This window comes from Argopecten irradians, chromosome 2 (genome assembly GCF_041381155.1).
Source record: "Argopecten irradians isolate NY chromosome 2, Ai_NY, whole genome shotgun sequence".
In the NCBI taxonomy this organism is placed as follows: Eukaryota; Metazoa; Mollusca; class Bivalvia; order Pectinida; family Pectinidae; genus Argopecten; species Argopecten irradians.
This window is the reverse complement of record NC_091135.1, coordinates 10,990,147-11,015,245: the sequence shown is the minus strand read 5'-3', so window position 1 is coordinate 11,015,245 and position 25,099 is coordinate 10,990,147. Positions and strand designations below refer to the sequence as shown.

Below are 25,099 nucleotides of genomic sequence, written 5' to 3'. Positions count from 1 at the left end.
ATACGGGACCGTCATTTTCAAATCATTGAATTTTTTTTATATATAAAACATGCAGTATCAAGTCAGTAAGCAGTACAATAACAAAAGGCCCCTTTGCCCTTCACCCTTTCACTGCATGATCAAATATGTTGATTTTTTTTTAATTATTCCAAATTTTTAGTTTGAATTATTCAATTTATTGTTTCATAACTCATCCATTTAAATGAAAATCTGACTGTGCATGTTTACACGACAGGTTTTTGTGGTGACCTTGAGGTGTCGTATGATTTAGTGTGAAGGTTATTACATGTTGTGGCTAATTGTTTAATTAGTGGTAAAGGTGTGGCCCAGTAAGTGTATATACCTGGCTGTCTCTGTGTATCATTTGCCACCTCCCCAAGGTACCAACGAGCAGACAACATCACCCACTGAGTCATACCCACAAATGCTGACAAGCATACGTAAACATGTACATTTCGCAGCTGTAATGCCAACCGAAATCATGTTTATGAAAAGAAGAAAGTATAACGGTGTTTGAAGGGCCTTGCTCACCGCAGAGCAAGTTATTAAAGGTGTAGAGATCGGATAGAAATCTGTTTTCCCACGCTTCTCTCTTTCTCGTCCTGAAATAGGTAGGCTTCCTCACCATAGAACCAGACAGGCTACCAAAACCTGGTGTGCTTTCCATTTTACATAACATCTTCATTAATCATAAAACCGAGGGTTTGTTTTACTATCTTATCCTCAACCTCATCAAACTACTCATCTTCTCGCCACCTTTCTTATCCATACACAAGACATACTTCACCCGTTTTTTTAGCTCGGCTGACCTTCAGCTAATCAAATACACACTTTGATTCACACATTGAATGTGGTTTACCTTGAGACTGAAAGTTGTTCTGTGCTAGATTCCAGATAACCAATGTGAGAATATTTAGTTACAGTCATTCTTTATGTTATTGTTTGTGTGGAACTATACTTGCTCCATTATGAAGCCACCAATAAATGTCAGGTTAATAATTTACCCTGAAATTCTCTTTAATATATATAGGATAATGAAACCACTTCTAATAAAACACACTTTACCAGTTGATCTAACTAAGCAGTATCACATGTGGTAGAAAAATTAGCCGAGCCGTGTAGTTATAGTAGTTTGCCAGGCCTGTGGATATACGTTTAGCCTTGTCAAGTGTCAAATAAAAACATTCTAATGATTGCAGTGTGTCGGAGCGATGTTTATGATTGAAGATTGCTCCTGCAGATCTTAATCTATCGGGTAAAAACTGAAACAGGATAACACACTAGGGGAGAGGAGCACCCTAACGCCCTGGAGCCAGGGGTCCTAATGCACCAGAGCTCACTCTCTCCACTATATGCCCAGAACATATTAATACCACCCCACATGTATAATTACATTGCCAATGTTTTCATTTCACCATTTGGTGGAACTTTCACAGACAGCTGTGGGTCATGTTAGATCAGTGAGCTGTTTACTCCCTATAGGGTGCTTTAGTATTGTGTAGAGTGTTATATATGTGACAGCAATGGTGCAATTCTGCCTGTGCAGTACTAACCAGGTAAGTCACAACAGTTATACTATACCAATTAGTACCTGTATTTGATATGATAATCTAGGGTACCTAGTCAGTTTCATTTGTTAAAATGTCTTCTTTAATGAAATTACTGAACCAGTAATATAACCCATGGGTACAACCTACTTCAGAGGATGTCACTGAGCCAGTAACCCTTTGGTACAACCTACTTCAGAGGATGTCACTGAGCCAGTAACCCTTGGGTACAACCTACTTCAGAGGATGTCACTGAGCCAGTAACCCTTGGGTACAACCTACTTCAGAGGATGTCACTGAGCCAGTAACCCTTGGGTACAACCTACTTCAGAGGATGTCACTGAGCCAGTAACCCTTGGGTACAACCTACTTCAGATTCAGAGGATGTCAATGAGCCAGTAACCCATGGGTACAACCTACTTCAGAGGATGTCACTGAGCCAGTAACCCTTGGGTACAACCTACTTCAGAGGATGTCACTGAGCCAGTAACCCTTGGGTACAACCTACTTCAGAGGATGTCACTGAGCCAGTAACCCTTGGGTACAACCTACTTCAGAGGATGTCACTGAGCCAGTAACCCTTAGTACAACCTACTTCAGAGGATGTCACTGAGCCAGTAACCCTTGGGTACAACCTACTTCAGAGGATGTCACTGAGCCAGTAACCCTTTGGGTTCAACCTACTTCAGAGGATGTCACTGAGCCAGTAACCCTTGGGTACAACCTACTTCAGAGGATGTCACTGAGCCAGTAACCCTTGGGTACAACCTACTTCAGAGGATGTCACTGAGCCAGTAACCCTTGGGTACAACCTACTTCAGAGGATGTCACTGAGCCAGTAACCCTTTGGTACAACCTACTTCAGAGGATGTCACTGAGCCAGTAACCCTTTGGTACAACCTACTTCAGAGGATGTCACTGAGCCAGTAACCCTTTGGTACAACCTACTTCAGAGGATGTCACTGAGCCAGTAACCCTTTGGTACAACCTACTTCAGAGGATGTCACTGAGCCAGTAACCCTTGGTACAACCTACTTCAGAGGATGTCACTGAGCCAGTAACCCTTTGGTACAACCTACTTCAGAGGATGTCACTGAGCCAGTAACCCTTTGGTACAACCTACTTCAGAGGATGTCACTGAGCCAGTAACCCTTGGTACAACCTACTTCAGAGGATGTCACTGAGCCAGTAACCCTTGGTACAACCTACTTCAGAGGATGTCACTGAGCCAGTAACCCTTGGGTACAACCTACTTCAGAGGATGTCACTGAGCCAGTAACCCTTGGTACAACCTACTTCAGAGGATGTCACTGAGCCAGTAACCCTTGGTACAACCTACTTCAGAGGATGTCACTGAGCCAGTAACCCTTGGGTACAACCTACTTCAGAGGATGTCACTGAGCCAGTAACCCTTGGTACAACCTACTTCAGAGGATGTCACTGAGCCAGTAACCCTGGGTACAACCTACTTCAGAGGATGTCACTGAGCCAGTAACCCTTTGGTACAACCTACTTCAGAGGATGTCACTGAGCCAGTAACCCTTAGTACAACCTACTTCAGAGGATGTCACTGAGCCAGTAACCCTTGGGTACAACCTACTTCAGAGGATGTCACTGAGCCAGTAACCCTTTGGTACAACCTACTTCAGAGGATGTCACTGAGCCAGTAACCCTTGGGTACAACCTACTTCAGAGGATGTCACTGAGCCAGTAACCCTTGGGTACAACCTACTTCAGAGGATGTCACTGAGCCAGTAACCCTTTGGTACAACCTACTTCAGAGGATGTCACTGAGCCAGTAACCCTTTGGTACAACCTACTTCAGAGGATGTCACTGAGCCAGTAACCCTTGGGTACAACCTACTTCAGAGGATGTCACTGAGCCAGTAACCCATGGGTACAACCTACTTCAGAGGATGTCACTGAGCCAGTAACCCTTTGGTACAACCTACTTCAGAGGATGTCACTGAGCCAGTAACCCTTGGGTACAACCTACTTCAGAGGATGTCACTGAGCCAGTAACCCTTTGGTACAACCTACTTCAGAGGATGTCACTGAGCCAGTAACCCTTTGGTACAACCTACTTCAGAGGATGTCACTGAGCCAGTAACCCTTTGGTACAACCTACTTCAGAGGATGTCACTGAGCCAGTAACCCTTGGGTACAACCTACTTCAGAGGATGTCACTGAGCCAGTAACCCTTGGGTACAACCTACTTCAGAGGATGTCACTGAGCCAGTAACCCTTTGGTACAACCTACTTCAGAGGATGTCACTGAGCCAGTAACCCTTGGGTACAACCTACTTCAGAGGATGTCACTGAGCCAGTAACCCTTAGTACAACCTACTTCAGAGGATGTCACTGAGCCAGTAACCCTTGGGTACAACCTACTTCAGAGGATGTCACTGAGCCAGTAACCCTTTGGTACAACCTACTTCAGAGGATGTCACTGAGCCAGTAACCCTTTGGTACAACCTACTTCAGAGGATGTCACTGAGCCAGTAACCCTTGTACAACCTACTTAGAGGGATGTCACTGAGCCAGTAACCCATGGGTACAACCTACTTCAGAGGATGTCATGAGCCAGTAACCCATGGTACAACCTACTTCAGAGGATGTCACTGAGCCAGTAACCCTTGTACAACCTACTTCAGAGATGTCACTGAGCCAGTAACCCATGGGTACAACCTACTTCAGAGGATGTCACTGAGCCAGTAACCCTTTGGTACAACCTACTTCAGAGGATGTCACTGAGCCAGTAACCCATGGTACAACCTACTTCAGAGGATGTCACTGAGCCAGTAACCCTTGGGTACAACCTACTTCAGAGGATGTCACTGAGCCAGTAACCCTTGGGTACAACCTACTTCAGAGGATGTCACTGAGCCAGTAACCCTTTGGTACAACCTACTTCAGAGGATGTCACTGAGCCAGTAACCCTTTGGTACAACCTACTTCAGAGGATGTCACTGAGCCAGTAACCCATGGGTACAACCTACTTCAGAGGATGTCACTGAGCCAGTAACCCTTTGGTACAACCTACTTCAGAGGATGTCACTGAGCCAGTAACCCTTGGGTACAACCTACTTCAGAGGATGTCACTGAGCCAGTAACCCTTAGTACAACCTACTTCAGAGGATGTCACTGAGCCAGTAACCCTTGGGTACAACCTACTTCAGAGGATGTCACTGAGCCAGTAACCCTTGGGTACAACCTACTTCAGAGGATGTCACTGAGCCAGTAACCCTTGGGTACAACCTACTTCAGAGGATGTCACTGAGCCAGTAACCCTTGGGTACAACCTACTTCAGAGGATGTCACTGAGCCAGTAACCTTGGGTACAACCTACTTCAGAGGATGTCACTGAGCCAGTAACCCTTGGGTACAACCTACTTCAGAGGATGTCACTGAGCCAGTAACCCTTTGGTACAACCTACTTCAGAGGATGTCACTGAGCCAGTAACCCATGGGTACAACCTACTTCAGAGGATGTCACTGAGCCAGTAACCCTTGGGTACAACCTACTTCAGAGGATGTCACTGAGCCAGTAACCCATGGGTACAACCTACTTCAGAGGATGTCACTGAGCCAGTAACCCATGGGTACAACCTACTTCAGAGGATGTCACTGAGCCAGTAACCCTTAGTACAACCTACTTCAGAGGATGTCACTGAGCCAGTAACCCATGGGTACAACCTACTTCAGAGGATGTCAATGAGCCAGTAACCCATGGGTACAACCTACTTCAGAGGATGTCACTGAGTCAGTAATCCTTGGGTACAACATTCTTCAGAGGGTACCATTGATTTACTGGACTGTAAGAGATCAAATATCACAGGTCTTCACTAATGAAGATTGCATCATTTTATGGTAGTGCCTTTTAATGTCTGTCAATGTTGTAAACCTGCTGACTTATCCTGGGTGGACAGCAGGCAGCTGGGATATGGTGCTTTGCTTTCTCAGCTGTGAACATGTTGCCTTTTGATCAAGATTAGGACATAAAAGACAACACTGGAGAGAGTTAATAACCACCACTAGTACAGTACTGGCTGATCCCGGAGGTACAAACAGAAGCTGCTCTAATGTATCAACCAGCAATAGGCTGTAAACATGTGGACTTCAAATCATGTTGTAAGGAGGGGGGGGAGGACATGGTGGTTAAGGTGTCCCGACATTCTATCAATACAGCTTTTAATTTCTCCAGTTGGCTCTCTCGCAGAGGCACGAAATCAAATTCTGATCCCACCAATAACCTATTCAACACCTGTACAGAATGTCTATACTCATACGATTGTGACAGACAGGGAGGGAGGGACTTTTGCTCTGTTTAAATTCATTAGTTAAACAGTTACATAGATAAAATGTACTCATTTGTAGATAGACATACAAATTGCACCTGCTATCTTTGTATTTTATCTTTTTGCTTTTCGAAATACACCTACCACATACATTTCTGCAGTTTTCGGCACTGACAGAAAATAGCTGTATTTAATCATGGGTGCACCGATTCCATTGATCTCCTATTGGTTGATCCATTGTTTGAAAATCGGACACTATGTTTGTTGAACATTGTAATATGAAAATATTACTAAATGTAACACTGCTTAATATAAAAATTGTATGCAGTTTTTGTAATGATGCAGGATAAAAAGAGAACATGGTCAGTGTCTAAAATATAAGATGTATTTTGGCTTGGGGTTATTGACCCTCGCCAAACTATAGCTTATGTCTTAAGGCACTGATTATGTATTTCTATATATGTAAAAAAAAAAGAAAAATCACGACACCCATACTCATCATAAGAACTCAAAATGGATCTATATAGAGGATGTCATATTTGCAATTGATCATATGTAATGTTGATTGGACAGTAAGCAAAATTGTAAAATGACAGACTTATCAATTAGGCAATATAAGTTTGGGTTTTATTAGTTTAATATCCTATTGACAGCCAGAGTCATGTAAGGACTTGCCAGGTTTGTTGGTGGGGGAAGCCAGAGTCCCTGGAGAAAAACAACCAACCAGCAGTCAGTACCTGGCAACTGCCCCACATGGGATTCGAACTTGCGACCCAGAGGTGGAGGGCTTGCGGTAATATGTCGAGAAATTTTAACTACTTGGATACCGCAGCTCCTCAAAATAGGCGATAAAACCACCATGAAATAATATCAGTAAGCAAATGTTTGTTGTAAAATACATAGTTAATCAGGGAATGGGTGACTTTTTAATTGGGTGTATTTAATTATGGAGTGCTACATGTGTCCTGTGAGATGCACGATATTGCAGGCAAACTAAATTATTAGGCGGTAGATGGCCTTTTTATGTTTAACCCGACTTGAGGGGCAATAGAAACTGGAATCAGGACATTAAAAAGTCATTAAAATTATTATGTCGTTTCCAACGCAATAAGAGATCGCATTTAAATGAACAAAGTGGCACCATTTGCTCATTTTGGCAGCCATTTTGTTCACTCCTGTTTCAACAACTCAAAGCCCCCAGGCTGACACTTCAAACACAGCACTTTATAGTAAAGGTAGCCCAATCGAAATTCCTGACACATCTACTGGGGATTTTTACCGAGTTAATCAACCCCAAAATTAACATCCGATTCTCAAGGAATCCCCTGAAAGACAAGGAAAACCATTTCCCAGGATAGCTCTCTGTCTTTCCTGCCAACTTCAATGTGTGATGTTTTGAAATCGGAAATGTTGATGAAAACCAGACGGTTTTATATGTTACATGTATTTGAAGTGTTCTTACAACGTTAATTACAGATGTAAACATAAACAGATTGGATGACCTACCTAGGCGGATCTGCTAAATTAACACCTAGCTCTCCATGAAATTATTAGTATATGGCTTGTTGGAATTTTAAAAAAAAAATTGTAGAATGTGACCCCCCAATAAAAGTAAAACATTGGCCCAACAATGCTCATTTGACCCTGTAAGCGCACCTCCCTTTTTTGGTGCCTCAATTTTAATTGCCCAGGCATTAGACCAAAATTATCAGAATTGCATAGGTTTGCAATAATTTCATCTTATTAAGCACCTTTGCATTTTTTCAACTTTTTAAATGCCCTGGACGCTTATTGGGACAAATACGGAAGTTTAATTTGAATGTACAAATTCACAAAGCTCCTGCTGAACTTTGCTTCTATTAAGCACAGTTTTATTGAATTATAATTAAATTTTGCCTGTTACGAGCATTTTCGTCGGCTTAAAAATTTACTTTATCAGCCCAAAAGGGAAAAATGGCATCGCCGTTTGTGACGTTGCTTCTGATTGGCTGAGATGACTGTAATGATTTCATAGACAAAGAGTCCGAAATGAATTTTGAATATTGAAGAGATTAGTCAGTAAATTGAATTATAAGGATTAATTTGAATAGATTTTTTATGTTATGGAGATATAACACAAAAATCTGAGTGTACTCTCATCGTAAACTGCTTGGCGGTTTATTTTAAGTACACGCAGACTTTTGTGTTATATCTCCATAACATAAAAAATCTATTCAAGTTAATCTTTAATGAATAACTTATATCACCAATTATTTATATAACGGATGTTAATAAGTGAATGTAATTCACTAACAACATGAAAAATCAAATTCAGTACACAGAAGTTACCAGACGATGATGTAGATCAGGTAAAACGTTCTATTGTTATTATTATTTAACACCTATATATAAATAATTTTTCTTTGATTTTATACTAAATCCAATTTTGTTGTTGACCAATTATTTTATATATTTTCTTCATACCACTATTGGGGGGGGGAGGGGAATATCAGAGAATGGTGCTTATCATGATGTCACAATTAGATACATGATAATACATGTATATTGATTTTGAAAAATAATCCCTTGAAAATTCGATAAATCATGCATTAAAAACATATTTCTTTTTGTTCAAACAGTCTAAAAATTAATTATATTCATTGATGTCTGACTATTATTTAATTTCATTGTGTTATGGCAAAAAAAAATTGTTTGCAAACTTTTGTGAAAATCCGCTACACAATCCACTACACAGAGTCACACAGTTTGCAAGAAAAAGAATCATAGCCAGATGAAATTTAAAAAAAAATAGTGACATTAGTGACATGTAATATCATCATGATGTGTGCGGTTCGGTTTTTAAGCCATTTTAGTTTAAAATTATGACACGTATTTCTCCAGTGCACGATTATTCAAAGCACAAGCAAAACGTGAGACCTTGACTACAGCCTAGTACTACCAGGAGATAGTAGTTGTCTAATATGAGGAGAAAAATCAAGGTTAGACCAAGGTCGTAGGCAAACGCATTAGCTACCATCGTAGTGTTGGACTGAGAATTGGAGACGTAGTATAAATGTCATTGTAATAAGGAATTTTAGAGTCACTTACTGTTGTAATGTCATTGACATTGAGAAAGTTGATTATAAAACTAGTGATCATTTGAAAACGATAACCAGAAACGTGTGGAATTTTAAGGGACAACTTTACATGCAGTAAATAAAACAGAGATGTAGTAATAACTGAAGAACTCCGAGGATGTTAAGTCAGAGGGATTAGTTCCATGGTCATATTGATATCAGTGTCGACTATTAAATCTTGTTAAATGAATATTGAAAAAAATATTGAAAGAAAGTGTTCTCAAGCTGCACTTAGTTTATTCAGTAGATCTTTTTTAATTTGAAGTGTTCTGTTGATTCTCACCAAACTGTAACAAATACATTTTCAAGCATGCCCAACCCAAATCTGTGAATTTCTTGTGCTTGTTTGGTGTTTTCAGCGGTATGGTTCAGTAAGATAGCACTATAAAAAGGCCAAGCTGCTGATATCAGTATAAGGATGGTTATGAAGCTTGCAAAGCATTTTAATTAAGCTTTGAACTGCCTTCTCTATTACTAGACGACACAGCATGAATATACCACAGCCTGGCAAAACATGCATCACGATTTCACAAACACAGTAACCGCACACATGAGAGGCCCTTCTTAAATGACCCTGGCTGTTAATAGCACCTTTATTTAATCTGGCAAACAAACAGAATGACCATTGTCCTTCTGATTAAAGCTTTGATGATATTACAAGATGCTGATCCCACAGGTCTAAAAACCAAACGTTGATGAAATCCCTTACACAATAATGAAGCATTCTGGACCCATGCATTTGATGCTCTGTCCTGTAGTACTAGTGGTTGATGATGGCGGCCGTTAGTCGAGGTAAAAGTACAGTAAGACACCTGGGGTGTGAAGGATATGAATGGGTTTGTCAGAGAGAGATGACTGGAGTGTCTATTACAGATCTCAACACACCTCATGACAAACCCCGATACACAAAGACTCAAATTTACACTACCCTGAGTCTATTACAGATCTCACCTCATCACAAACCCTGATACACAACAACTGAAATTTACACTACCCTGAGTCTATTACAGATCTCACCTCATCACAAACCCTGATACACAACGACTAAAATTTACACTGCCCTGTGCCTATTCCAGATCTCACTTCACAAAGCCTGATACACAAGACTCAATTTACACTACCCTGTGTCTATTACAGATCTCACCTCATCACAAACCCGATACACAACGACTAAAATTTACACTGCCCTGTGTCTATTACAGATCTCACCTCATCACAAACCCAGATACACAACGACTAAAATTTACACTGCCCTGTGTCTATTCCAGATCTCACCTCATCACAAACCCTGATACACAATGACTCAGATTTACACTACCCTGTGTCTATTACAGATCTCACCTCATCACAAACCCAGATACACAATGACTAAAATTTACACTACCCTGTGTCTATTCCAGATCTCACCTCATCACAAAGCCTGATACACAATGACTCAAATTTACACTACCCTGTGTCTATTACAGATCTCACCTCATCACAAACCCTGATACACAATGACTAAAATTTACACTACCCTGTGTCTATTACAGATCTCACCTCATCACAAAGCCTGATACACAATGACTCAGATTTACACTACCCTGTGTCTATTACAGATCTCACCTCATCACAAACCCTGATACACAACGACTAAAATTTACACTGCCCTGTGTCTATTCCAGATCTCACCTTCACAAAGCCTGATACACAATGACTCAAATTTACACTACCCTGTGTCTATTCCAGATCTCACTTCACAAAGCCTGATACACAATGACTCAGATTTACACTACCCTGTGTCTATTACAGATCTCACCTCATCAGAAACCCAGATACACCTAGACTTAAATTTACACAAAATTTACACTCACCCTGTAACACAAGACTCTATTTACAGATCTCACTCACCACATCACAAACCCAGATACACCTAGACTTAAATTTACACTACCCTGTGTCTATTACAGATCTCACCTCATCACAAACCCTGATACACAACGACTAAAATTTACACTACCCTGTGTCTATTCCAGATCTCACTTCACAAAGCCTGATACACAATGACTCAGATTTACACTACCCTGTGTCTATTACAGATCTCACCACATCACAAACCCAGATACACACCAAGACTTAAATTTACACTACCCTGAGTCTATTACAGATCTCACCTCATCACAAACCCTGATACACAATGACTCAAATTTACACTACCCTGTGTCTATTTGTTGTCTTGTCATTTTAATGGGCAAGTCAAAGAGTCTTCATTTTAATGGATGTGACATGGTGCAATTTGGTGCAATTTGATGGATATAAGGCTTTAATTGGGGAGGGGTCTTGTATTGTCAATTTATTGGGTCAACCCAGAAGTTTTCAGTGAAAGGGAGATGGCAGACTGTTTACAGTAAAATGGGGGATATAGCTATAGATATATGGTAGTTTAATTGGAGGCAGGGGGGGTTAGGGTTGAAATGAATATTTAGAATTGGGTTTAACTTGTCAGTTTTGATAAAGATAAGTTGAATGACATTGAGGGATGTTAGTAAATTGTAGAGAGTAAAACTATTTAATTAATAAACAAATCTTTGGACATGTTGGTAATTTGTGGTGGAATAGGACATTTTAATAGGTGCATGAAGCCTGAGGGATGTAGGTAAATTGTGGTAGAGTAAGACAGTTTTATAGGGGAGTGGAGTGGGGGGGAGGGGGGCAGGTAAGTCAGTTGAAAAGGCAAGATTTAAGGGATGTCGGTAAATCGGGATAAGGTTAGTCAGTTTAATGGAGTTTACAGTGCATTACACAAGATGTAAGATTGGCCCATAATGGACGATACCAGTGAGATGGTTGTCGGAAAATAATGGGTGGGCTGGTTGGCGCAGAAACTCATCATGGAATTTGTGTTACACAATGTTTAGGAGACACTAAGGTATGCCGTAATGAACAGGTAAGATTGATGGAATTTGATTGGAATTGTTAATTATGAGGCTGCTGGATAAATAAACAGTCTGTTAGACAAGCTAGCGAGACAGATGGCATGGTAGAAGCCAGGCCAAAGTTTGAAAGGTGCTCTTCACTCCTAGGGTAAGGTAAAAAGGTGCAGTAGATGGTTAATGTGGAAGGGTCTGAAAGGATCGGGTGACACATGGTGATTGACAGGTATATAACACTTTATCCCTATTCACAGACTGGTAATGGAGAAACTTCTCTACAGAATACTGGTTATGGGGTTAAAATCAGTCAAATTTTACTGAGGTTAAACTTTGTCAAATCCATTAATTTTATGGCAGTGTCTATTTCTATATTTGGGGTTGTGGGGGCCACAGTGGCCAAGTGGTTAAGATGTCTCAACATATTACCACAAGCCCTCCACCTATGGGTCACGAGTTCGAATTCCGTGTGGGGCAGTTGCCAGGTACTGACTGCTGGTCAGTGGTTTTTCTCCAGGTACTCTGGCTTTCCTCCACCAACAAGCATGGCATGTCCTTACATGTCACCCTGACTGAATAGGACATTAAACTAATAAAATCTGTAATGTTACCAATATCTATTCTGTTCTGATGTGATCTGTTCCAATTTTATATATTGAGGTAGGGACATTTGTCTCGTAAACCGACAGTTTTGTCGATGATAGTCAGGGAAGCCAATACTCAGGTGTTTCTTTTCTGCTGGTGGAAGTGCCATCATTTGCGTTAAAGTCCACTTTTGGCAAAGTTAATCACATCCTATTAAATTGAAAGTTGGTCAATTTGCTCTTTGCCTCAATCAGAATATTTGAACTAGTTCTGGTATTTTAGGGGCTTAGTACATTTTAGTAAGTCTTGAGATTTAGACCTTATCAATTCCATGTGTGCTGAAATTTGGTCAGAACACTAAAGACAATAAACCATTAATTTTACTAAATAAGTCTGTTGATTTTCTCGTAAAATCCTTGAATTTTAAGGTGAAATCAATTGATTTTACTTTACTAGTCAATATTTTTGCTGTGAAATCCATTATTTTCACTTCAAAGTTTAGTAACTTTATTGTACACATACTTCATTTGTTTTCTAGCTAGTATTAGGCTGATATTTTTTGGGACGTATCTGAATTGACAAATGAAATTTATGATACCTTATTCGACCCAATAAGTACCCCCTTTTGAGGCCTCAATATCAATTGTCTGGGCATATAAACTGTATTGGTTTGCAATAATTTTGTCTTATTAAGCACCTTTTCATGTTTTTGTTTTCCTTTCCAAAATGAACAGTTGATAATTTGATGTCAGTAAGAAATACTTCATGGTATTTAAGGAATATCCTCCGCGCTAGTACTGTATACTGTGGTACAGAGCTTTATGTATACCCTCAGTACACCAGCAATTACACCGAAATGGATGTGTGTGCCCTTTAATTAACTGTTAAACGATCAGCTTTAAATGTTTATGATTATTTCAATTGGATGATTCATTAAAACACTTGGTGGTAATTTTAGGTACCACATTCAACCCAATAAGCGCCCAAGTCCCTATAAGCGCCCCTCCATCTTTTGAGGCCTCAACTTTTTATATTTTTTTTTAATTTTTTCAAGGCATTTAGATGAAGTCTCAATTTCAATTGCTCAGGCATAAATAAAGACCATCAAAACTAAAATAGTTTGCAATAATTTCGTCTTATTTAGCATCTTTTCATTTTTTCAAGTTTCTAAACGCCTTGGACACTTATGGGGTTGAAGACGGTAAAACATTGCATGAAAATTGTTAATGTTTTAAAAACCCAAACAATAATTTAAAAAAAATGGGAATTTATTAGCTATTTGAACTTTAACTTTGAGGTCAAGGTCACAGGTACCTGATGGCGCTGTCTACTGGACATCAAAAATCAGCATGGAAACAAAACAAAATTAGCAGACTGATAGGTGCAACACGTATCAAAGCTATGAAATGAAGAACGGATTAATTACTACTTCTTTTCTCGAATTTAGTTAATGATGTAGTAATTGGCTTTTGTTACCTTACATTGGTATATGCCATTGAAGGTTTGAAACTCTTGACATCTTGTTCAACTTCAAGATTGTTTTATTACATTGCACTATATAACTGTCTGTTAGCAATTCAGGTTTACTACAAGTTCCATTACCATTTCATGAAAATTGTTAATGTTTTATAAACCCAAACAATAATTTTAAAAAATGGGAATTTATTAGCTATTTGAACTTTAACTTTGAGGTCAAGGTCAGAGGTACCTGATCATGATGGCGCTGTCTACTGGACGTCAGCTTATGGTTCACAAGTATACTGGAAGGTTTATCAAGATTTCAAACAATTCAGAAGTTACTAAGAATTAGTGAGAAGAGTTATTCATAGATTTAATACCGTCCCTTTATTTCATCAGGAGACACAATAGCATGCATGGGAATACTACTAATATTGAACAGCAGCAACACTAATTGTTTAAATAATTCTGTAATTTTCCAAACATTCAAAATCACTATTCCTTTGTACAAGATGACATTCTGTAATTATAATTGTCCAAACAATCAAATCACTATTCCTAGTACCATATGACATTCTGTAATTGTCCAAACAATCAAATCACTATTCCTTGTACAAGATGACATTCTGTAATTGTCCAAACAATCAAATCACTATTCCTTGTACAATATGACATTCTGTAATTGTCCAAACAATCACTATATCACTATGTCCAATTCAATACTTCCTTGTACATGATGACATTCTGTAATTGTCCAAACAATCAAAATCACTTATTCCTTGTACAAGATGACATTCTGTAATTGTCCAAACAATCAAAATCACTATTCCTTGTACAAGATGACATTCTGTAATTGTCCAAACAATCAAAATCACTATTCCTTGTACAAGATGACATTCTGTAATTGTCCAAACAATCAAATCACTATTCCTTGTACCATATGACATTCTGTAATTGTCCAAACAATCAAAATCACTATTCCTTGTACAAGATGACATTCTGTAATTGTCCAAACAATCAAAATCATTATTCCTTGTACAAGATGACATTCTGTAATTGTCCAAACAATCAAATCACTATTCCTTGTACAAGATGACATTCTGTAATTGTCCAAACAATCAAAATCACTATTCCTTGTACAAGATGACATTCTGTAATTGTCCAAACAATCAAAATCACTATTCCTTGTACCATATGACATTCTGTAATTGTCCAAACAATCAAATCACTATTCCTTGTACAAGATGACATTCTGTAATTGTCCAAACAATCAAAATCACTATTCCTTGTACAAGATGACATTCTGTAATTGTCCAAACAATCAAATCACTATTCCTTGTACAAGATGACATTCTGTAATTGTCCAAACAATCAAAATCACTTTCTTGTACAAGATGACATTCTGTAATTGTCCAAACAATCAAATCACTATTCCTTGTACAAGATGACATTCTGTAATTGTCCAAACAATCAAATCACTATTCCTTGTACAAGATGACATTCTGTAATTGTCCAAACAATCAAATCACTATTCCTTGTACAAGATGACATTCTGTAATTGTCCAAACAATCAAAATCACTATTCCTTGTTCAAGATGACATTCTGTAATTGTCCAAACAATCAAAATCATTATTCCTTGTTCAAGATGACATTCTGTAATTGTCCAAACAATCAAAATCATTATTCCTTGTACAAGATGACATTCTGTAATTGTCCAAACAATCAAATCACTATTCCTTGTACAAGATGACATTCTGTAATTGTCCAAACAATCAAAATCACTATTCCTTGTACAAGATGACATTCTGTAATTGTCCAAAAATCAAATCACTATTCCTTGCACAAGATGACATTCTGCAATTACTCAATCAAAATTACTATTCATTGTAAAAGATGACATTCTGTTATTGTCTAAACAATCAAATTCACTTTTCCTTTTACACGATGACATTCTATAATTGGCCAATCACACAAAACCACGGCTTCCTTACACAATGACAGAGAATGTCTCTGATTGGCCAAACTATTGTGTAATTCAGGAACCTATTTAAACCACCTCTGAAAATGAATATGTAAAATTGATAAAGTTGTTGAAATGTTTTTTAGTAGAAACAAGAGATTAAACAAGCTTTTTTCATATCTGCTTTACAAAGGTCAATGTTACATGATTTAATCTAGTTCTTAAAATTGCAGTTTGATTTGAAAAAGACAAGAAAAGAAAAAATATATAGAATCATCCAGGAAATGAATTACATGCTAGTTCAGTACAGAATTCATAATTGATAATTATGACAAGAGTTATCTCTTTGCTATCAGATGTTCTCCACCCAAACATGTATAGCTAATTAACAAATAAGCATCATCATCTGTTACAGGAGAAAGTCAGCAAAAAGTCGCTATTCCAGCCACTGTCAGTCAATGAAACTTGTGTGGACAACTACAAGGAGAACTCAGCTCCCGGGGTCGGGGAGGTCAGGCCCGGGGGGAGGGGACACAGAGACAGGAGAGACAATACTGATGATGCAACCACTGCTTTCCAGCATTACAGCGGTACGGCTGCTGGTGATGAATCATCAGCCGCCACCGAATCATTTCCTTCATCTGTGGCAGAGCTGGGGAAGTTGTCTATGAGTCATCCTGCCAGGCTCCATACCAGCCAAGCTACAACAGCACCGCGCACACGACACCCCACCCTGGCATGGTCCACAGAGCATGGAGACACTAGCCCTGCACCACCCCCCTGCCACGCCCAGATCACTACCCCCGGGACTACACAAATTCAGGATTTCTACCCACCAAACACCAATGGAACTCATGTCAAAGGGTTGGTCAATGTTCCAAGTGCGGTGCCATGCGGCGCCATAAACCCCCACCCAGGTACCACGACAAGGAGAAATGATGGCACCAGCACCGCCAACACCAACTCACATGGGTTGCAGGTGAGTCCAGGACATTTACACGGAAAGCTTTGTTCCCATTTCAATGCTTTATTGTTTCAATTCAGAAGAGCCTGCATAGAAACATGTAGCTACCTTGGTGTTGTGGAGCATTGCTTCAATGCTACTTTCAGGCTTCTTATTGGTATTTGTTCATTTTTCAAGAAAAAAAATGGAGAAAAAAAAAAAAGACAAAAGACAACCAACTATGCAATCACTTGAATGACATATGTCAAAGTTTTTCTATATGTATTGAAAGTAACTCCAATCTAGAACTTATAGATGCAGTTTGCACATTTTTTGCTTTTTCTCAGATATGCAAAAATTCAAAACGTCATTTGCTATCTTCACTAAATACTACACAACATTTAGATAATGCTATTTGAAATAATTCATTGCAGGAAAATAAGAAAACTTTGTAATACTTTTAAGTTGATATATTAACAGTATATACAAAAAAAATTGATGACAAACAAATATGCATGTTACATTAATTGTCTTGAATGAAATAGGGGTATTGTCAAAGCAAAAGTACAAAATGAAAAGACTGGTATTCTGATGATAAAAGTTAGCAAACTAAACTGTAAAAGGCTTTTTTTTTTTGCAAATTTTGTGAGCATTTTTTAAATTTATTTTACCTGGTCTTCTTATTTTTTAAATTGTTTTCATTTATTTATTTATTTATTTTTATTTTGTTTGTAATAAAATGTTAGTTATCTTGAAAGTTTACCCTAACAAAGCCTTGTATTGAAATGTAAGTTCTACATCAGATATTGATCATATATACAATACAAGAATTAAAATTTAAAGAAGACATCTTAAGGCAAACTATGTTTAAATTGGCTTCTTAATACAAACTAAAGGTTTGGATATAAGCAATTAGCATTTTTCAGTGGTATAATGCAAACGAAAACTTATTCCACTTTTTTTTTAAACAATATAATTTTTCAGCAAGTTTCTTTAAGACTTTTTCCATTGATGTATGTATTTTCTAACTGGTTAAAATTTTATACATCGATCTAGAGTAATCACATATTTTTTGCTATGAAATTAAAGTTTTCAGTATTACTCACTTTGAAAGATTTATTTTTTGCTATGAAATTTAAGTTTTATGTATTACTCACTTTGAAAGATTTGTAGTTTTTTATTAGGTATATTATCTTTATTTCCTAATAACAAATATGAAATATTTGCTGAATAAATATTATAATTATCGTAGTGCTATGAAACATTTTGCCAACATGATGAATGTATTTCTAAAGTTGCGGTAAGTTGTATAACCTCTAAATTCCAACTGATAAGCTATTTACTCTAATTACATATATGTTTGCTCTGCAAAATCACTTAAATATGAAAAAAAAATCCTTGCAAAATCTATAGTCTTTGTTTTTTGTTTTTGTTTTAATTCATAGAATCCTATTGGGTTTAATAGTTGGAAGTGATTTTAATTTCGCTGTAGAATATTTGAAGAAGGTGGTTGGATTTGATAGTAATTACTATTTCATTAAAACCCTTTAGTTATGATACAAATATTCATTAGGATAATTAATTGAATTATAAACATAAAAATAAGTAAAACCAAGTTTTTCATTATGTTCACCATAAAGATTCAGTATTAAGATAAAAATAAATATCAATATTTCCCCCCATAAGTTTTCATTATGGTAAGATTTTTATTACCTTTTGATAACGGATTAAAATTGAATTTGAAATGTTCTTAATTGAGATTTTAGTATCAATAAAGTTACTGGAAATGTTCAGTTTTAGTGGTAATCGTGAGATTTTTTTGAAAATGTTAACAAGTTCACCGGATTAACTACCAGCTTGACAGTATAAAGAGTTTGCAGTAAAATTTCCTGATGACATTTTTTTTCCAATACAATATACATGACATCTCTCCGATAGTGTGATGAACCAGTTGCTTGCTGTCGACTCGTGGATGACATTTAATTATTTGTTTTTTTACCAGTACCAAAGGAGCACGGGGACTGAATAACGGTCGAGGTGTGAACCGACGGTTTTATAGCAATGGGCCGGGGCAATCAGGCTTTAATTAGCCCAGAAATCTCAACCAGCACACCAGTAACCTATAATTCAATCTGGGGAAAAGACTAGTTATGTTTTGGGTGTTTTTTTATTGACATTTTGCATGGAATCGTGGAAGAGATAAAGAAATTGATAATAGATATCATGAGGGCTGAAGATGACATTGAATGGAATTTAATCATTCTAACATGCTATATATATAATGATTTATTTCAAACTATAGGATTCTAATGCAGATGATTGCAATAATTTTGCTGTTGCAGTCATTAAAGCATGGGTGTAACAAACAAAATTCTAATATTCATTGTACAAATCTAGGAGGTAAAAACACAAATGTCAAGTTAATTGTGAAAAGATAATTAATTGGCGATTAAGAGGGACTAATGGGATATCTTAGTTTTACTAAAGAAACTAAGCAAAGATGTAACAAAAAACAAACAAAAAATCTGTACAAATCTATGGGGCAAGAACCAGGATGGCAAGTTTATTGTAAAAAAAAAATTAATCATAATAATTGTTAGATTTAGAGGAAATATTGGAAGATCTAGGTTTTATAAGAGGAGAAAAAAATCAGATCCATCGTTTTTCATAAGATAACAGCCGTCATTGAATCATTTGTTAGAAGGAACCCAAATTCAGTCAAGAATTTAAAACCTGGGCATGGTGATAACTTATATAATACTTAAAGGAATTAGTTTTATTTTTTAAATTCCAACTTTAGTTTTTCAAGATTAGCCTGGTTTAGTGGGATCTGAAAAAATAAGATAATGACGGAAGTGCCTGTTATATAATACACAAGATATTGGAATGGCTTTGGAAGCCCTATTTCTGATGCCGCAGTGTCTTTAGTTCAAACAATAAAAACTATTAAACGGGTTATTTCTAGTTGTTTCGCAGCTTTAAAATGTATTTTACTAAACTCACTAGGCAATTATAACACTATAACTGCCACCAATGTCATTATAGGATTTAGACACTCACAATCACAGTAAACTGTTGTTGAAGTGGTTGTTCTGTCTTTTACATAAATGCTTTTTTACTTTTCCATGGTGATTTGTTTTTGTAAAAATTCTCAAATTTATAGTTAACATTAAGCTACTTACAGATTGATAAAATCAGAAGCTAATTTCTAATGGGTAGGCTAGCGTGTGCTTTTGCCCAGTTGATTTATAAATCCAGTCCAAACTGCCACCTGAAAAGAAATCCTTAATTTTCATCCATTACTGATCCTGTTAGGTTGTAAGACTTCAATTTTTCTAAGTTTAAAAATAATGAGGGTTAAATGTATATATTCTCTTGTGGATTGTCATAGTTCAAGATGTGAACAAATATTGATTTCTTTATATTTTACATACTTATGCTGTGTTATAAAAATAGTCGTGGAAATAGAAATGGTTTTTTGCTCATCTAAAATAAAAACATTTCAAGGATTTCTAGACAAACAGCCTGATCTTTATCAATGTAATATGTTTATAAGTGTATTTTTTCATCCAACTATTTGTTCTGGAATGCGAAAAACAAAATTGAAGATTGTGATTTTAATCCTATGATATTAGTATCAGGTTATCAGTTGAGAACTCAACGTGTACATACCAACAGATACTGTACCACTGTGTAAATTGGACATGGGTGAAAGATTAAACTGGATAAAAAGGAAATGAAGCTGTCATAAAAAGTACCGAGAGATTTAAGCCTCCATCATATTTCTGGAGTTGTTTTAACATTTACATATAGCAGTAATCCTTTTATTTAGTCTTATCTAGATATATCCTAAGCTTTGCTGTAATAAAAAAAAAATTTGTTTCTCAGGGGAAGTGTTGAGATTAAAGGTTTATATAAGAGTTTTGTGTAAGTTAAAAAGTGATAATTTTTACAGATGAGTTTCAGGGACAGCGAGTTAATCTGTGCCATTAACGCTCGCGGAGATTAGAAAGTAATGGAGTGTGAACTATAGACTGATGTGAGATTAATGGAGTTATATAGAAAATAATGGGGTAATTTAAGTAGTTAATAGAACACAAGAAGGGATATTACAGTTTTGAGAGAGTGCCAGGTAAAAGAGTAATGTTGGGAAATAGAGTAATTTCAGGTAATAGATTGATATCAGGTATTAGGGTAATGACAGATAATAGAGTAATGTCAGTTAATAGAGTAGTATCTGATAATGTAGAGTGATGGCAGATAATAGAGTAATGTCAGATAATAGGGTAATGTCTGGTAATCGGGTAATACAGTAATGTCTATAGAAGTCAGTAATAGAGTAATGTCAGGTAATAAAGTGAATGTTAGGTAATAGAGTAATGTCAGGTAATAGAGTAATGTCAATTAATAGAGTAATGTCTGTTAATAGAGTAATGTCAGGTAAAAGAATAATGTCAGGTAAAAGAGTAGTATATGTCAGGTAATAGAATAAATGTCAGGTAATAGAGTAGAGTAATGTCTGGTCTGGCAATAGAGTATTGTCTGGTCTGGCAATAGAGTAATGTCTGGTAATAGAGTGATGGCAGATAATAGAGTAATGTCCGGTAAAAGAGTTATGTCAGATAAAAGAGTAATGTCAGGAAAAAAAGTAATGTCAATGTCAGGTAATAGAGTAAGTCTGCAATAGAGTAATGTCTGGTAAATAGAGTGATGGCAGATAATAGAGAGTAATGTCTGGTAATAATGTTATGTCTGGTAATAGATTAATGTCAAATAATAGAGTAATGTCTGGTAATAGAGTAATTTCAGGTAATAAGTAATGTTTGGTAAAAGATTGATAGAGTCAGGTACTTAATTATTGTCAGGAAACTGATAAATGTCATGTAACAGATCAGAATGATGTCAGATATTGAGGAAATGATCAGAATTAATGAATTTATTTCTGGTAAATAAATGATGTCATTAATAGGTATTCATTATAGGGAATAATGGCGTGTTGTTAGGAATTAATGATGGAATATATCACCGATAAGGGGGAAGGTGGACATGGATTGAAGAAGTGATGTTGAAGTATAATTGAATGGATATTAGCAATTAATAGGGTAATGTAAAGGATAGTATGGGGATGTCAGATTTAATTTGTGATTGATGGAGTTGATGGAGAGATGTCAAATTTATGGGATGTTCTCAGTTCTCAGGCATTAACAGTGATATCATATAATAATGGACTTACGAGATGTTGATGGGAAAATGTCTTTGATGAATGGATTGATGTCAAAGATTTAAAGTGATGTCAGCTATATATCAAGTGTCATTGTATCTTTGTTTAGTTGAAGCATATCAAGAAAAAGTAAATTGAAGAAGGTAGTTACTCGCAGCTACACTGAATTTTTTATTGTGTAATAAAGATTAGATCTAATACGATATCAGACTGTAGGAAGTAAATCTATAAGAAATAGAAGGCCTGTGTTTTAGGAGATGTAAATCAAACTCAAGACTAATTACTTACATCCAATAAATCATAATTCATTTTATTTTTTCACTGGAGATATATGTGTATTGATGTGCCAAAACTTCTCATTTCATATCTCAAAATTCAATAGAAACACCTCCGGGATGTTTTTTCATTCATGTGAATTATTTAATAAATTCAGATTTATTGCCAAAGTTCGGCCAGGTGTCCTGATAAACTGCCCGAAGAATTACAGGGATTTTTATCTGCATATCATGCAGTACGATAGCTTGATGCTGGATTGCAGTATTGGACGTGCATGTTTTCAGGAACATGCTTTTATAATAGGTGTACGGGAGTGGGTGGATTGTGTCGGGTTTAACTCAGACAACGTACGATAACACCAACATGCTTCTTCAGCAAGATGCTTATATACTGATAAGTAGGTAGGAGGCCAGCAATTCGTAATTTTTCCTTTCTGACACATATTCCACAAGTCAATGGATCTTATTTATATTTACTGTTGAATGTATCTATTACTGTACTTTGAACAAAGGTGTATAACTAGTTTTTGACATTTTACTTAATTGACTGTTTAATCACTTTGATTAAACCGCAGACAATCATCAAGGGTAGGAGAATTGTAGGAAAAAATATGGAACATTAGTTAAACAAAAAGAATTTCAAACCTTTTCAAATTAATATACAGTATCAGACCCAATGGGGAAGCACTCTGGGCGTTTGAAAAAAATGAAAAAAATGAAAAGGTGCTTAATAATATAAAATTATTGTAAAGCAAAGTGCAAACCTATGTCACAGTTTTGAAAGTTTTAGTCTTTATTTGTCTCGGACAATAGAAATTGAGGACTCAAAAGGGGGAGGGGCGCTTATTTGGTCGATTACAGTAGATAAATAAATTGGCAATTGACAATGCTGCAAAACATTTATCATAATAATAATAGTTAATGATCCATTTTACCACTGCACTGACTTCTCCTAAATAAGATTTGCACTGAAATTTTAATGCACAAAAAGGTGTAAGTTTATCGTGATATGTGAAAAAGAAAAAACTACTTTATGAAATTGTAATTCATAATCTTACAATTTTAACGATGATTCACCGCTGACGAATGGTAGTTTTTCTCATCAAAAACAGTAGCAGATGAATTAATATTTTTCTTTTGTTACAAAAGTTACTTACTTTACTAAGTTATTGTATATAATTTTTTGTGTTAATTAGGCATTCATTTACACGAGTAAGCACCAATTGTTGTTCAAACGATGAGTATCATTGATGCTCTGACTGCAGTAAAGCATCTCTAAGTGATTGATTGATAGGTAACTTTATTTAAAGATTTCTTTGTGTGTGTTTTAGGCTATAGGGGAGCAGGAAATCTTGCTGGACAATAAAATCAGACAGAGAGCGATGGCAATGCATACGGACGAAGTGGAGGATGGACAGACACCCCAGCAAGGTACAGCATCAGACCACGTCACGACTGACACACACGACAGAGTTAATAGGTTTGTTGGTCAAGTCAAACGGACGCAGAAAAGACAGAGCATCGCAGAGCTTAACGAGAGCATCTCCGAGTCTCATGTCCACCTACAGAGGCTGGCAGGGGAGATAACTCGACTTCAGAGCGATAACAAAGGGGAGATAAGTGAGCTAAACAGTAACCAAGGAAACACTCAGACAGAGACCACAAACATTATATACCACCTGGAAATGATCCGCAAGCAACAGGAACAGTTGATGCTCCTAGAGCAGCAACTCCAAGAACAGCTGACCGTACAGGCCCAGGGTCAAGGTCATTATGTGGGTCAAGGTCAAACTGATTCTGAGTGTGATTCCCTCAATGGAAATATGGCCAGTGGTCATGACACAGTGATGTACAGTGGTGTTGATAGTGGTGTTGATAATAACAATGTGATTACTGCTGATGGACCCGCGTCTGTGACATCTTCACAGAACACAGATAGAAACTGTGATACAACCATACAACCCTCAGGTCAGGCGGCCCTCAACATGTGGACTCCTCACCAAGCACTTCCGTCACAAACGAAAATGACAACCGTCAGCGTTTGTGTTACAACGCCGTCTGTACGCGAGTGCGAAGTCGAGACACCTTGTCCTATAGATCTGTCTAACAAGAGTCCTGCAACGGCCAGGTCAGCAGTGAACGACTTGCCCAACCAGACTTTAAACAATTCATTGACATGTCAATCTCCATACCGGAAGACGTTCTGTCCCACAACTCCGAGTATAGGCAATACCAACTCGGCCTTCACCTCTGTCCCTGGATCCCCACTAGGTCTTGGTAGTCCATTCAGATCGCTGTCCCTCAAGGCTAGCGTGATGGCCAGCCCAGCTCGGTCCAGTCCACTGCGCATGGTACGAAGGGAGGAGGAGAGTTTGCTGCGTATGGTCAGTGTTCGCACCAATGAGCGCTACCTAGAGGCTCTACTTGATGAGGAATGCGCCCTGTACGCGTACAGACTGCAAACACTGCGTACGGAGGAGGACACCAGAATGGACATCACCAATCCAGTGGCTAGAGTTCTGTCGGAGGGCGATGATATGGTAGGTATTTAAGGACGTGTGACACTGTGTCCAGGCCCCAGAATCATGAGACAGTCATGAGATAACTTTTTGTAACATCAGCTGTGATTGGCTAAGTCTAAACTCATGACTGTTTTAGACTTAAGATTATTTCATGATCCCGGGGGCCAAACTTCACAAGGCAATCAAAAGACAATGCACACTATGTCAGCTTGTCTGTATGCTCTGGAATGGTACCCCATTCAATGGGCAAGATTTTCTTTTTAT

At 37.4% G+C, this 25,099-nt stretch overlaps 1 protein-coding gene across 3 annotated transcripts in view; it reads left to right on the top strand.

Annotated features, from left to right (window-relative positions):
• Positions 1–25,099, top strand: part of LOC138314437 (serine-rich adhesin for platelets-like) — a 60,512-nt gene that overhangs the window by 19,348 nt on the left and 16,065 nt on the right. For all 3 annotated transcript variants that reach the window (XM_069254765.1, XM_069254764.1, XM_069254763.1), the window contains exons 11-12: positions 16,290–16,853; positions 23,645–24,853. In XM_069254765.1, coding sequence (XP_069110866.1) covers positions 16,290–16,853; positions 23,645–24,853 — 1,773 coding nt within the window. The remainder of the gene's footprint in view (positions 1–16,289; positions 16,854–23,644; positions 24,854–25,099) is intronic.